The sequence below is a fragment of the Lactuca sativa genome, chromosome 5 (assembly GCF_002870075.4).
Source record: "Lactuca sativa cultivar Salinas chromosome 5, Lsat_Salinas_v11, whole genome shotgun sequence".
Taxonomy (NCBI): Eukaryota; Viridiplantae; Streptophyta; class Magnoliopsida; order Asterales; family Asteraceae; genus Lactuca; species Lactuca sativa.
In genome coordinates this window covers 153,276,288-153,289,236 of record NC_056627.2, presented here as the reverse complement: position 1 = coordinate 153,289,236, position 12,949 = coordinate 153,276,288, and the positions used below count along the sequence as shown (strand labels likewise).

Genomic DNA, 12,949 nt, shown 5'->3' with positions numbered 1-12,949 from the left:
TGTGTGCCTTGTTGTGTTCTGGGAATGTTCAAGTGTTGCAAATGAACAATTAAAACAAAATGAGCCATTTAAGAGGAGGATGCGACATTCATGAGGAAGGTGTGCCATCATGGAGCATAATGCGCCGCCATGGTTCATGGTGCGCTATCATGGATCCTGATGTGCCACTTAGGTGTCAAGTTCACTAGGATGCTCAAGATTGTCCAAATGTTGCTCAAAAGAATGAAGAAGATCATGGAGGATGTTCAACATGGCTGATGCGCCATCTTGATGGTTGGTGAACCATCATGATGCGCCATGGTGGATCGTGATGCTCCATCATGTGCTTGGTTGATGTTCATGAGGTAAAAGGTTCTAGATGCACGTGCATGACATTTCGTTATTGGTTTGAAATTAGGGAATCCGTTTATTAGCTAATTATGGATGGGCCTGGCCCATTAGAATTAGGGTTTTCCATGCTTTCATATAAATAGGTTCATATCCCCATCATTGTAAATTGCTAGATTTCAGTGAGAGCAAAAGTGAGCTACAAATTGAGTGTTTGTAATTATCCCTAAACGGTAATAAAATCTTCTCTCTCTCTCTCTCTCTCTCTCTCTCTCTCTCTCTCTCTCTCTCTCTCGTAGACGTAGGTCACCTTGACCAAACCATGTTAAATATTGTATTCCTTTGATTTAAGTTTTTTAGAAGTTTTATTTTGTGAGTGTCATCGAAGTTTGTTTGAGTTTTGTTCCAAGTGCTTAACTTGTTTTGTTGTTATCCCAACAGAAAGTGGTCGGTTCATTAGTTGGATGTTAAAAATGATTTTCTTCACAATCACCTTTCCAAAACAATTTATATGCACCGACCGTTGGGTTTTACTAACCTGCAAATGCAACATCATGTTTGGTGCTTACTGGGTTTATACGACTTAAAACAAGCCCATCTAGTATGGTTCCAGTGTTTGGGCATTTGGGCATTTATACCTTAAGCATTGGGTTTGAGAATAGCAAGACATACTTTGCCCTCTTTGTTCTTAGAATGGGTAATGATTATGCATATTTATTACTTTATATGGATGATATCATCCTTACGGCTTCTAACACGACTCTCGGATCATCTCCTCTGATCTCCTCCCTGAATCAAGAGTTTTCCATGACCAACCTGGGTTGCTGAATTATTTTGTATGTGAGTAGACCACTCAATCTTAAACAAGCATGTTCTTTCTCATAAGAATGTGTTATAGAGCTCCTTGAGTGAGCCCGTATGTCTCACCACAATCCTTGAAATACACCGATAGTCATATCCACCAAGACTGGTGCCGATGGACCACATGTCTTCGGTCCCTCGCTCTACCGTAGTCTTGCGGGGACACTACAATATGCCACATTCACCCTTCCTGATATTTATTTTGTCGACTTGTAGATATGTTTGTACATGCATTCTAGAGAGTTGTATTCCCATATGCTCTCAAGCGAATCTTACGCTACATTCGTGGCACTATTGATCACAGACTTCAATTATATGCCTCCCCGACAATGCGCCTTACGACAAATTCCGATGCAGACTGAGTGGTGCAATGTAACACGCCGATCAACATCCGATTATCACATTTTCCTTGGATACAATCTTGTCTAATGATCCTCCAAGCACCAACACACCATCTTGCTAAAACTGAGTATTGCAGCATAGCCGTTCTGCTCTCGAGCCTTCTTGGTTGCATAACACTACCTCTTTTGTCTATTGTGATAACATATGGCCATCCACATGTCGGCTAACCCAGTCCAACACCAACGGATCAAACACATTAAGCTCGACATTCACTTTATCCGAGACAATTTCTTTTGGTCACATTCATGTTCTACACGTTCCATCTCGTTACCAGTATGCAAACATCTTACAAAGGGGTTGCCTTCTCCATTTTCCAGTGAGCTTTGTCACATCTTGACCGTTCACCAACTTCCTACTCAAACTGCATAGACATATTAGTAGTCATGTATTATACGGCCTGTTTGTTTGTATGGTGGCCTAGCCCCATATGTTGTACGAGACTTTTAGTGTCAAGGGAAAATTATACATGTTACTCACCCCATAATAGTGACGATTGGTGGGACATCTCTCCTTGTTTGAGTTCTTTGTTCATAGGTAGATCGTATTTTAACAGTTTGGATGTACTTGCTTGATTGAACATGTATCTTTCTTTATACATATCTAACGTATGCTTAAGTTTGCTATTTTACGTCAGATAAGGGTTAGTTACATGATAGAAATCTTTAATTGCTTTTCTTTAGCGTCCACAAACAGGATTGAATTCGAACACTAGCAAAATCATTCTTTCTTCTGTCTTTCTTTTATTTTTCTATATTCCAACAATCAAACGGATGTAAATTTTCGTAACACGTATTTAAATTTTCTATCACTTTCATCATAATGTTTATATGAAAACGCCATTTGAAAAACTACATTTTGAATCCCCAAAATAAAATCGTTAAACATCAATCGCAAACATCCTTTTCATGGCTATCATCATCAACATCTTTTTCCCATTGTGGTATCTTATCTTTTCTTTTCCTCAGTCTTCAATTTTTCCCACATTCCCTTTTACATCGACAAGTAGCATAAGCACTTTCATTTAATTTTTTTTATTGTTACAATATTATGCTTTCAAAACTTTTCTAATCAAAGAGTGCAAATCTATATATCTTCTATTTATAACCATCAAATACATCCAATAGTCCAAGCTTTCCCCAATACTGAATCGCTACCCAACTCACAAAAGAACAATATGCTACAAGGAAACAAACACGCTTCAATCGAAGTAAATAGACCATTTTAACCCTAGACATGTTGACAATACGAGACTTTAGTAAATATAACATTCTACCCAAAGCAATGGTGATTAAGGAAGTTAAGAATCCGGTAATTGCTCCAAATACAACTTCCCATCTAAACCGCCTCCCTTGTGCTCGACCCGTTTGAGAAAGCCACGTCATCAACATCTCTGTTGACCTACAAAATTTTAAAATAAAATCATGAGTTAATTGTCTGTTGATTTGTTTATTATAGCATCTTGCTTTCATTTATTTTTTGTATTAGAGAATAGTTGATAAACTTACAGGATAAGATATCGTTTAAGCATCTCCATCATCGATGGGTGATCAGCTTGACAATTAAAAAACTCATCGTAATATAAGTTTAATTTGGAAATGCCCAATGTATACCAACAATCATAAGTCTCATTCACCTACAAAAAAAAAAAAAAAAAAAAAAAGAAAAGGTGAGATACAGGTTAGGCTGTGTTTGTTATAGACTAGACTGGACTGGATTGGACTCTCAAAAAACTTCTTAGTGCTATTTTCAATGAAGATGTGGAGGGCATTTACGTCTTTTGTGCAGACGGGAAATCGAGAGAAAATCCACGTCCCACCATTTTAGGTGGGACAAAAAAGGTGAATGGCCAACAGTACAACCTCAAAGGGACAGATTGTACTGTTGTACTTGTTGTATAGTTGTACTTGTACAAGTACAGCTGTACTGTCACTGTGTGTGTAAGGAACTGGAATTGATGTCAACGAGACAAATTTTGTCGTTTTTTGTACCTTGAGGTTGTCCTGTCTGGCATGCACCTTTTTTTGATGGGACAAAAAACTGCAAATTGTCTCGTTGACATCAATTCTAGTCCCGGTCACAGTCCGGTGCATGCCAGACAGTAGTAACAGTAAAACCTGTTCTTAGTGCTATTTTTGATGATGACGGTGAGGAGGGCATTTACGTCTTTTATGCAGACAAGAGATCAAGAGAAAATCAATGTTTTTTGGTGGGACAAAAAAGGTGAATACTCAACCGTAATGTTGTACAGCCGTACTGACACTGACACTGTGTATGTCAGGAACTGGAATTGATGTCAACGAGACAAATTTTGCAGTTTTTTGTACCTTGAGGTTGTACTGTCTGGCATGCACCTTTTTTGAATGGACAAAAAGCTGCAAATTTTGTCTCGTTGACATCAATTCCAGTCCCAGTCCGATGCATGCCAGACAGTACAATCTGTTCTGTTCTGTTCTGTTTTGTCATGTATAAAATACCTTGAATTTATCTTTAGCCATCCAGGCAGCGTTGAAAGTGGGTCTGCAATTGGGTGGAAGGGCCTCATTAGGAGCTTCTGCAAATGCAATATGAGGATGACCAGAGTGGTCTATATATTCAACCTGAAAATTAATAACATGAGAATTCCATTTTTATAATAATAAGAATAATATTTAAAAAAAAAAAAGGCTGACCTCAAATACAGAAGCCCAATAGTAATCATAACGACATCTGAATTTCTTCTTCTCAGATGGATAAAAGACATGCTTTGCTTTATAATTCAGCAGTCCAAGTTCACATACTTTTGCTGATTTAAGATCTACACCTGCAAGAAATCTAAGAAATGTCATAAAGGGTAGATATGTCAAAAGAGATTACATTACATACATGCATTTAGGGCTATAACAATAAAGACAGTGTTTAATTTCTAAAACTCATGTAGCTAAATGCTTAGCTAGATATTGCCATGAAGACTTCACATGCCATTTATTGTACTTTATGAATCCCATGTGGTTTTGGAAACTTAAAAGTTAAAAACTTGTTTTTGTACTATAATCCACCTTTGTCTTTTTTCTGGGATACAATCCACATGCCATTTATTGCATTAAGGTTCTTTTTAACTTTCTATTTTCATTGATCTTCCACAAAGTATTATTGTTCTTTTTTGGTTTAGGGTTGGAACTCCTGTAAATCGAGATCTTCCCACAAGTTGTAATCATTTGTTCTATAGACATATATATTGTTGTTTCTTTTTGCCAAAAATAATGAGCTGTTGGAGATATTCATACTTTTCAAATTCGTATAATTTCATCTTCCGAAAAGAAGATAAAGAATCAGCAGTATCTGGTTGTTAAGCTTCATAACAAGTTATAAACCCTTTAAGAATTACAAAATCAAAAGCTTCAAAACATGTCAGATACATGAATAGTTAACACTTAACACCAGAGTTTTCAAGTTTTTAGAATCCGAATTGTGATATAACCATAATTACATTTTGTGGTAAATAGAAGAGAGTGTGTGAAACAAACAATCAAATAATCAACACTGAAACATGTCATCTTCAATATAAAATTTGGATCCATCATCTATCTCACAGAAAAAGTGAAAGTGTTCATGTATTTAGAACCGATGTGGTACTTAATAAACACAATGCAACCTAAGTAATTTTCAATTCTGATGAATTAACAACCTAACAGGAATTAGGTAAACATATCTGCATTTCACTTCAAATTGCATGAATCCAAATCATCCGCTCAAATTTAAACCTTAAATTTCACGTATTGGATGTCAAAACACTGCTAGATTTTAAGATTCAAGAGAAACTTACTGCTGGAAACTATCTTGCATTGACAGGGAACGGAAATTGGATACGAGATCGAGAGGTTGCTGAAGATCACCGCTAACACCACAAGCGTAAACGCAACTAAACCCAAAAAGAATATCGACAATAAAAGAGCAATACAACCTCGGAAGAATAAATAACCAACAGAAACCCTTTTCCCCTCATATTCTCTGTTGGTTGTTGGCTCCTCCTCTATTGGCTCCGGTGAATTCATCGTTTATAGAAACGATGGTGTGGCGCTGTGTCCGATCACCAGAAAAGTTTTCCGGTGATCGGAATATGACGATATTCTGTTTCTAAAATGAAGAAAACCGACGGAGCCTCTCTGGCATACAATGTAAGAAAGTTGCCATTCAAAGACCCCCGTGAATGCGCCACCGCTATCCATTGTGGACTTTTTTAAGGTTTACATAAATGGTCCCTCTATTATGATCATGAAACATAAATTGTCTCATTATTGATCATTTGTTCCAATGACAAATCTTGGTATAAAAATAAAAATATATGATTAATCAAATTTATTATTTAATTAGGTAAAGATAGAATAGTTGTATTATTAGATCTAAGACATTAAAGTAAAGTTTTTTTTGTATTTTAGAATAGAAAAGACGATAACAAAAAAAAAAAAAAAAAAAAAAAAACAATCTTTGTAACCTTTTGAAGCCACCATTAACTGTTACTATAGCTATAGAAGATAAAGTAAAACTTAATTTTTAATAAAATAATACTTTTTACTTAGATTAACTAGAAAATTATTTTTCTTTCTGTTTTTTTGTTTTGTGGATATTATATCGAAATTAGAGAGAAAAGATTCGAGAAGTTTAAGATGCTAAGCGCACTAGCTTTATAGATTACTCACACTTTGTATTAAACAAATATTAAAACGGTTAATGTTACAAATAAATTAATAAAAGGGAAATTACATAAAATTTATGTAGTTTGCCCTATTGGTTTAACCATCACTTTTTATTTTGCTATAAAAAAAACACTAATGTTTGCAAAAGAATTATATTGTGGCTACTATTATCTATTACTATCGATTTCATAAAATGTTTTGAACTTTCATGGGGTTTTAACCAAAATGAGGGAGTTACAAAACAATATTTACCGTTTTAATTTTATTTTCCAAAATATAATAAAAATGTTGTGTGCCTCGTATTTATTTATATAAATAGAATAAACGTAGTCGCTCAGACCAAGACATCCATCCCTCTCATGATATTTACTAATTGTAAATAGCTAAATATAATAAAAATACGGTGGGCCTCATATTTATTTATGTAAATAGAATAAACGTGGTGGACCATACCAAAGCATCCATACCTCTCATGATATTTACTAATTGTAAGTAGTTTTAATTTATTTACCAAAATATAATAAAGTACTGCGGGCCTCATATTTTTTTATATTAATAGAATAAACGTAGCCAGTCAACTAGACCAAGGCGTCTCGTGTCCTGCTCATTATTGTCTCTCCGTATGGGTAAAAATAAATACAAATCTTCACGTAACAATTCAAAAATACTAACTAAAATTTTATATTAAATTAACCAAACCATTAACCATATGTTTCAAAAACCATCAAAGTATGTCATAGTAAAAAAAATAGTTATCAGAATACAATCTCAAAATCAATAAATGCTAAACTCGGTTGGATGCAATGCGATTATGTCAGGTCTTTCCTTTTTGAACTGAAAGTATCTGAAAAACATTTAAACATAAATCGTGAGCACAAAGTTTAATAAGTTCTTCAAAATACCACATATCATACAAGCAACAGGCTTCATCCAACGAGTATAACGGGCCTCGCCTTAACTCGCATAACGGGCTCTACCCAATGAGTATAACGGGCCTTACCATAACCCATATAACGGGCCCCAACCAATGAGTATACCATGTTGAATTTTCTAGGTTATAAAAAAAATTACATGTGGCAGAAAAAACACTTAAACTCTTAAGTTCACATGCAACCTAGAAATGATTTATGTTTTCTCTATTGATAGCAACTAACTATGAACATTAAAAAACCGTGGGAGAGAGGCTATGCAATCGAAATTCATATCAAATTTTCTAGGTTATAAAAACACTTAAACCCTTAAGTTCACATGCAACCTAGAAATGATTTATGTTTTCTCTATTGATAGCAACTAACTATGAACATTAAGAAACCTTGGGAGAAAGGCTATACAATCGAAATTCATATAAAATTAGGGTTACATACTTTTTGATTATTGTTGCAAATAATCAAAGTAGAATCCTTCTTCAAAACCTTGAAAAGCTAGCACTAAAGGAATGATACATCTAATGGCTTGTACCTAAAACTCTAGTAGCAAGAAGACTTGAGGAGAGATGAGACTTGAGCAAAATTTCGGCTCTTGTGAGAGTATATGTGGTGGATGACATAAAGCTCCCAAGGAGTCTTATTTATAGGTTGTAGGTAACCCTAGAAACCCTAATCTTGAATTAAATAATAATATTTCAAATCAAGATAATTATCTAGTATCCTTATCATTAGGAAGCTTCCAGAAACCTTGTCCAGACTCCTCCAAAACCGTCCTTATAGAAAGGTTCTGGAAGCCTTCATTTGTTTAACTTTTGAACAATAACAACCCAAGGCCCTACACTTTTAATTAATTTAATTAATTCCAATTAAATTCATAATTAATTCCAAATTAATTATTATTATTTCTAATTAATATATTAATCATGTAATATATTAATAAATTATTTATTTCAATTTCTAATTAATTTATTAATCATATAACAAACTAACAAATCAACATCTTCCACCAAATGTCATTCTAGCTAAATACTAGTTTTGAGGGCAACCCAAAAAAAATTGCTTCTATTTTAATAATATACCAATTTAGTTATTGGCTTAGACTCCTTAATTCAACAGTCACCCACTTGGATAAGTTTGTAACTATAATTGCAAGTATAGACCTTGAAATAAACAGCAAATAATACTTTCCAAAGCCACTGTCAAACTCTAATTCAAATCAACTATTGACCCTAAGATAAGTGATCATCTATTCGTTCGTTCTTCATGATATCGTATGGACACGAGACATGGATCAGAATCAATCTCATTGCCCAAGATTTTATTTCCTAATTCCCCGATTTGTAAAGACTTTATTGGACTTCAAATCGAACACGTCAATTAGTCCTGGCTGGGCCAACACTATATAGTCAACATCAAATCACTAAGAGGCCTAATGATAAAGCTTTTCCTGTTAGGGCAACAGGAACAAATTACATTGACTACATAGTCATACAATTCACACATCAAATCATACATGGAATAACCCTTTATAACATCTAGTTACCAGATGTGTTTGAGTCAACCAATGCATAACTAATCTGTAAAAAATGAACTATATATCTCTGTAATAAGAATATAAGATATTATCTTCTTAGAATTACTCATGACAAGATCAATGAAGTAATCTCTAAGCATGGGTTTATCCAATACTTAAAATCTCTATTTTCAAAGTACTCATAAATATTGTAGCAATCCAAATTGCAATGTCTTAACCTTAATCGACAATGTACAATCCATTCATGACAGTCTTAATTCACTAATTACTTCCAAAAGTATGAACGACTGTGGAAGTTTGAATAATTCAAATTACTCAAGAAGTATAAACATGCAAAAAGAAACAATATGTAACACCCGGATTCCCAGGTATGATGTTTTGTTCTTTTATTTTTGGGTGTTTGGGGGAGACTCGGCGAGTTGGCGTCTAGACTCGCCGAGTATGGTCGCGGATTTGTACGCGAGTTCATAGCTGGACTCGGCGAGTTCATGAGTGGACTTGGCGAGTCTGTGCTGTTTAATGAAACCCTAATTTCCAGGGTTTGAGACTTATTTAAAGGGTATTAGGGCCGTCATTTGCGGCCATCAACCCCCATAGAGAAACCCTAAAGAGATCTAGAGCGTTTGTGAGGAAGGAGAGGCCAATCTTGAACTTTTTGTGGATGTTTTTGCAAGAAGGAAGTGTTCAAGGAAAGAGGAGGCTGAAAGAGGTGCGATTTTGGTGGTTTTTGAGCTCATAGAGATTGTATTGAGGTATTATTCTTGGACCTTATTCAGTTTTTGGTGTTGATTCTTAGTGTTAGGGTTTTCTAACCCTTTTTGAGGTTGATTAAGTGGTGTATTTGGTCCCTTCTCGAGTTTGTGTTCTGGATCTGGACCCAAAGAGGTCCAGAGACCTTAACCCTTGGAGCTTTATGAGTCATTTTGGGAGTCATGAGCTTGGAATGTCATTTTTGGGGCTAAATCACTATTTTGGACCATTTAGATGTTATATGTGTGTCAAGGTCCGAACTTTACGTGATTATCATGCTTGGGGAGGCCAGATCTATGACTGTATGGAACAGATTTGACCTCAGAAGTTGTTTTGAGTTTGTGCATGGCATGAACTCGCCGAGTTCGAAGAACAGACTCGGCGAGTAGTATGAAGGTTGCCCGTTAATCACTCAGTGAGTGGACTTGTCAAGTTGGGGGAATGACTCGGTGAGTCGGGGAGACTCAGGGGTCTGAGTTCAAGTTGGAACTCGCCGAGTTGTTCTTGAGACTCGGCGAGTTGAGTTGGGGTGGCCCCATGATTCATGCCAGGTGGAACTCGTCGAGTCAAGGAGAGTACTCGACATGCCAAGAGAGGATCTAAGAGAGTCAGTGGACACATGTAGACTCGCCGAGTCGCCCTAGTGCACTCGACGAGTCGGGTCAAAGTTTGACCGTTGACCTTGTTGACTTTTAGGGTTGAGTACAGTTGTATTTATGAGAGTATTACTTTATGTGATTAGGCGGAGGCTAGATCACACTTCTTCCGAGTCAAATATATACCGAGACATCGAGGTGAGTCTTCTCACTATACGTTACCTAGAGTGGTACTATGCGATGACCAAAGGGTCTTATGTGTTATGTATGAGATTATGTGCTATGTGATATTTGTATGTTGTATGATGACATAGACCAGACCTGAAGGTCCAACGAGCTATGACCGGACCAGAGGGTCCAACGAGCTACGGGACTGGACGGTCCCGCTGAGACACATCGACCGGAGGGTCGTATTATAGCCTCGAGTGGGGTATGTGCTGTATGTGGTATTCTGGGGGACTCACTAAACATTTATGCTTACAGTTGTTGTGTTATGTGTTTCAGGTACTAGTGATGAGCGCGGGAAGGCGCCGGCATGATTCGTACACACATGCATTGGAGTTTTTGTAGAGATTCTGAGGAGATGTTTTGTGACAATAACATTTGATATAATGTGTTTGACATTATTTTATGAATAAATGAATATTTTTAAAATGAAAAATTATTTTGAAAATTTACGTTGTTAGAAGTTGGTATCAGAGCCTTGGTTTGAGGGATTCGGATGCATCTTCGGGCGTATCTGAACTCAAACTGAGGATTTGAGGAAAAATCTTGATAATGAAGTAAAACTTTCGATAAGACTAAAAAGATTTTTGAGACAAACAGAGCAGAGCCGTGTGTACGATCAGCCAGCGCCCGAACGGTGAATCCCCAAAAGTACCCTTACATTATGTGTTATGAGATATGTTATGTTATGCATGCTAGAGTAGGCTAGGTATACATATTAGGACTAGAGTGGCCTGATTTGTGATGCCTTAGCCTAGGATATTTCTGCTGTTGAGATGCTTTGAGAGTAGAGTACTTGTAATCCAAGATCCAAGGAGGAGGACTTGGAGTGAATACTGATGCGGTGTGGTCAGTAGTATTGGGCCCGTGCTACTGGAGACACCGGATCAGTGGGCATTCCAAGTAAGAATCCTTTGGACAACGGAGGATAAGTAGGATTGCGTCATCGAGTATGTGTATGCTCGATCGATTCTCTGATAATTTTTGTTGTATTTCAGAAGCATCATGGTTGGGACTCGACACACACCTGAGAGTAGTGGTGTCAGCGACGAGGAGATCCGTCGATTGATTCATGAGGAGGTTGCTGCTGCCATCCGGGCTGAGATTCCCGAGATGTTTGGGGACATCAAGACCACGTTGATTGAGACTTTTGATGAGCGGTACGCAACATTGACTGAGTCTGCTGCAGCTGCAGCTACTGCTGCTGTTGCTGCTGCCAGACCTCAGGGAGGTGACTCGTTGTTGTTCCGAGAGTTCAGCAACACAAAACCTCCAGAGTTCGACGAGACGCAGGACCCGATTGCCGCTATGAGGTGGATCTCTGACATCGAGGGATGTTTCTATACGTGTTCTTGTCCAGAGCACTTGAGGATTCGGTTCACCTTGAACCAGCTCCGCCTGGGAGCGAAGGATTGGTGGAAGTTCGTAACGGCGAACTTCAATTTGGCTGAGATTTTCGAGGTGACCTGGGAGAGGTTCACCGCTATGTTCAGAGAGGAGTATGTTCCCCCGGTGGAGAGGGAACGGTTGATTCAGGAGTTCTTGACCCTCAAGCAGGGTACTGATTCTGTGGCAGTCATCACCAAGAAGTTTCATGAGAGGGCGATGTTTTGCCCTGAGCAGGTGTCGTATGAGCCATTATCTGAGTGTGATGAGGAGAGATATTCGGGAGTTTGTGGCGAACTCGACTTACTGAACATTTGCTGAGCTCCAGGAAAATGCCCGGAAGAGGGAGGTCGAGTTGGAGACTCAGGCCAGGGAGGAGGCCGAGTCTTAGAGGATGGATCGGCGGCCAGCTCAGTCTTAGCCGGCAGCCAAGCGGGCTAGACCCGCTGATTTGAGATCTGGGGGCGCGAAGGGCCGCACTTGTGGGAAGTGCGGTAAGAGTCACGAGGGGTCGTGCAGGGATGGGGTGTGCTACAAGTGTGGGAAGGAGGGGCATATCGTGAGGGATTGCCCCAAGGGATTTTCGGTTTGCTTTCATTGCAGCCAGACCGGCCCTCGGAAGGCCGAGTGACCGCAGCTTCTTCAGGGATCAATGCAGGGATCTGCGCCTGCTGTTAGGGCTACCGAGGTTCGGTCGGTGAAGGCCGAGGCCCCGAAGGCTCGTGGGAGAGTATTTCAGTTGACCGCGGAGGAGGTCTGCGCGGCACCCGATGTTGTGGGTGGTATGTATTCTCCTTTCATCTTTTATTCGAGTTGAGTTTTTATGCTTATATAATGTTATGCGTAGGTACTTTTCTTGTGAGTTTTGTGCCTGCGTTGGTATTATTTAACTCGGGTGCGAGTCGGTCGTTTGTTTCCGTAGCATTTAGCCAGCATATTAGTGTCCATCGAGAGACGTTGGATCGGCCTCTGCGAGTTTCCATAGCTGATGAGCGAGCAGTGTATGCTTCGGATGTGATTCGAGGATGTGTACTTGAGATCTTCGGTGTGGAGTTCCCGATAGATCTGGTTCCGATCGCGATGGGGGATGTGTGTGTTATAGTGGGTATGGATTGGATGAGCCGATATGGAGCTGTGATAGACTGCGAGCGTCAATTGGTGGCGATTCGAGACCCTAGTAGGGGAGTTCTTACGGTGTACGGCGAGGGTACACGTACGGGGTCAACATTTTGTTCGGCCGACAGAGCGAGACAGAGTCTACAGTAGGGC

At 38.5% G+C, this 12,949-nt stretch overlaps 1 protein-coding gene across 1 annotated transcript; it reads right to left on the bottom strand.

Annotated features, from left to right (window-relative positions):
* Nucleotides 1-2,650: 2,650 nt before the first annotated feature.
* On the bottom strand, nt 2,651-5,787 carry LOC111890461 (uncharacterized). The gene is made up of 5 exons (XM_023886580.3): nt 5,393-5,787; nt 4,260-4,390; nt 4,065-4,187; nt 3,096-3,223; nt 2,651-2,988 (listed from the first exon to the last, which is right to left on the bottom strand). The coding sequence occupies exons 1-5, from the start codon at nt 5,619-5,621 to the stop codon at nt 2,685-2,687; spliced, it is 915 nt and encodes a 304-aa protein (XP_023742348.1). The 5' UTR covers nt 5,622-5,787; the 3' UTR covers nt 2,651-2,684.
* Nucleotides 5,788-12,949: the final 7,162 nt, after the last annotated feature.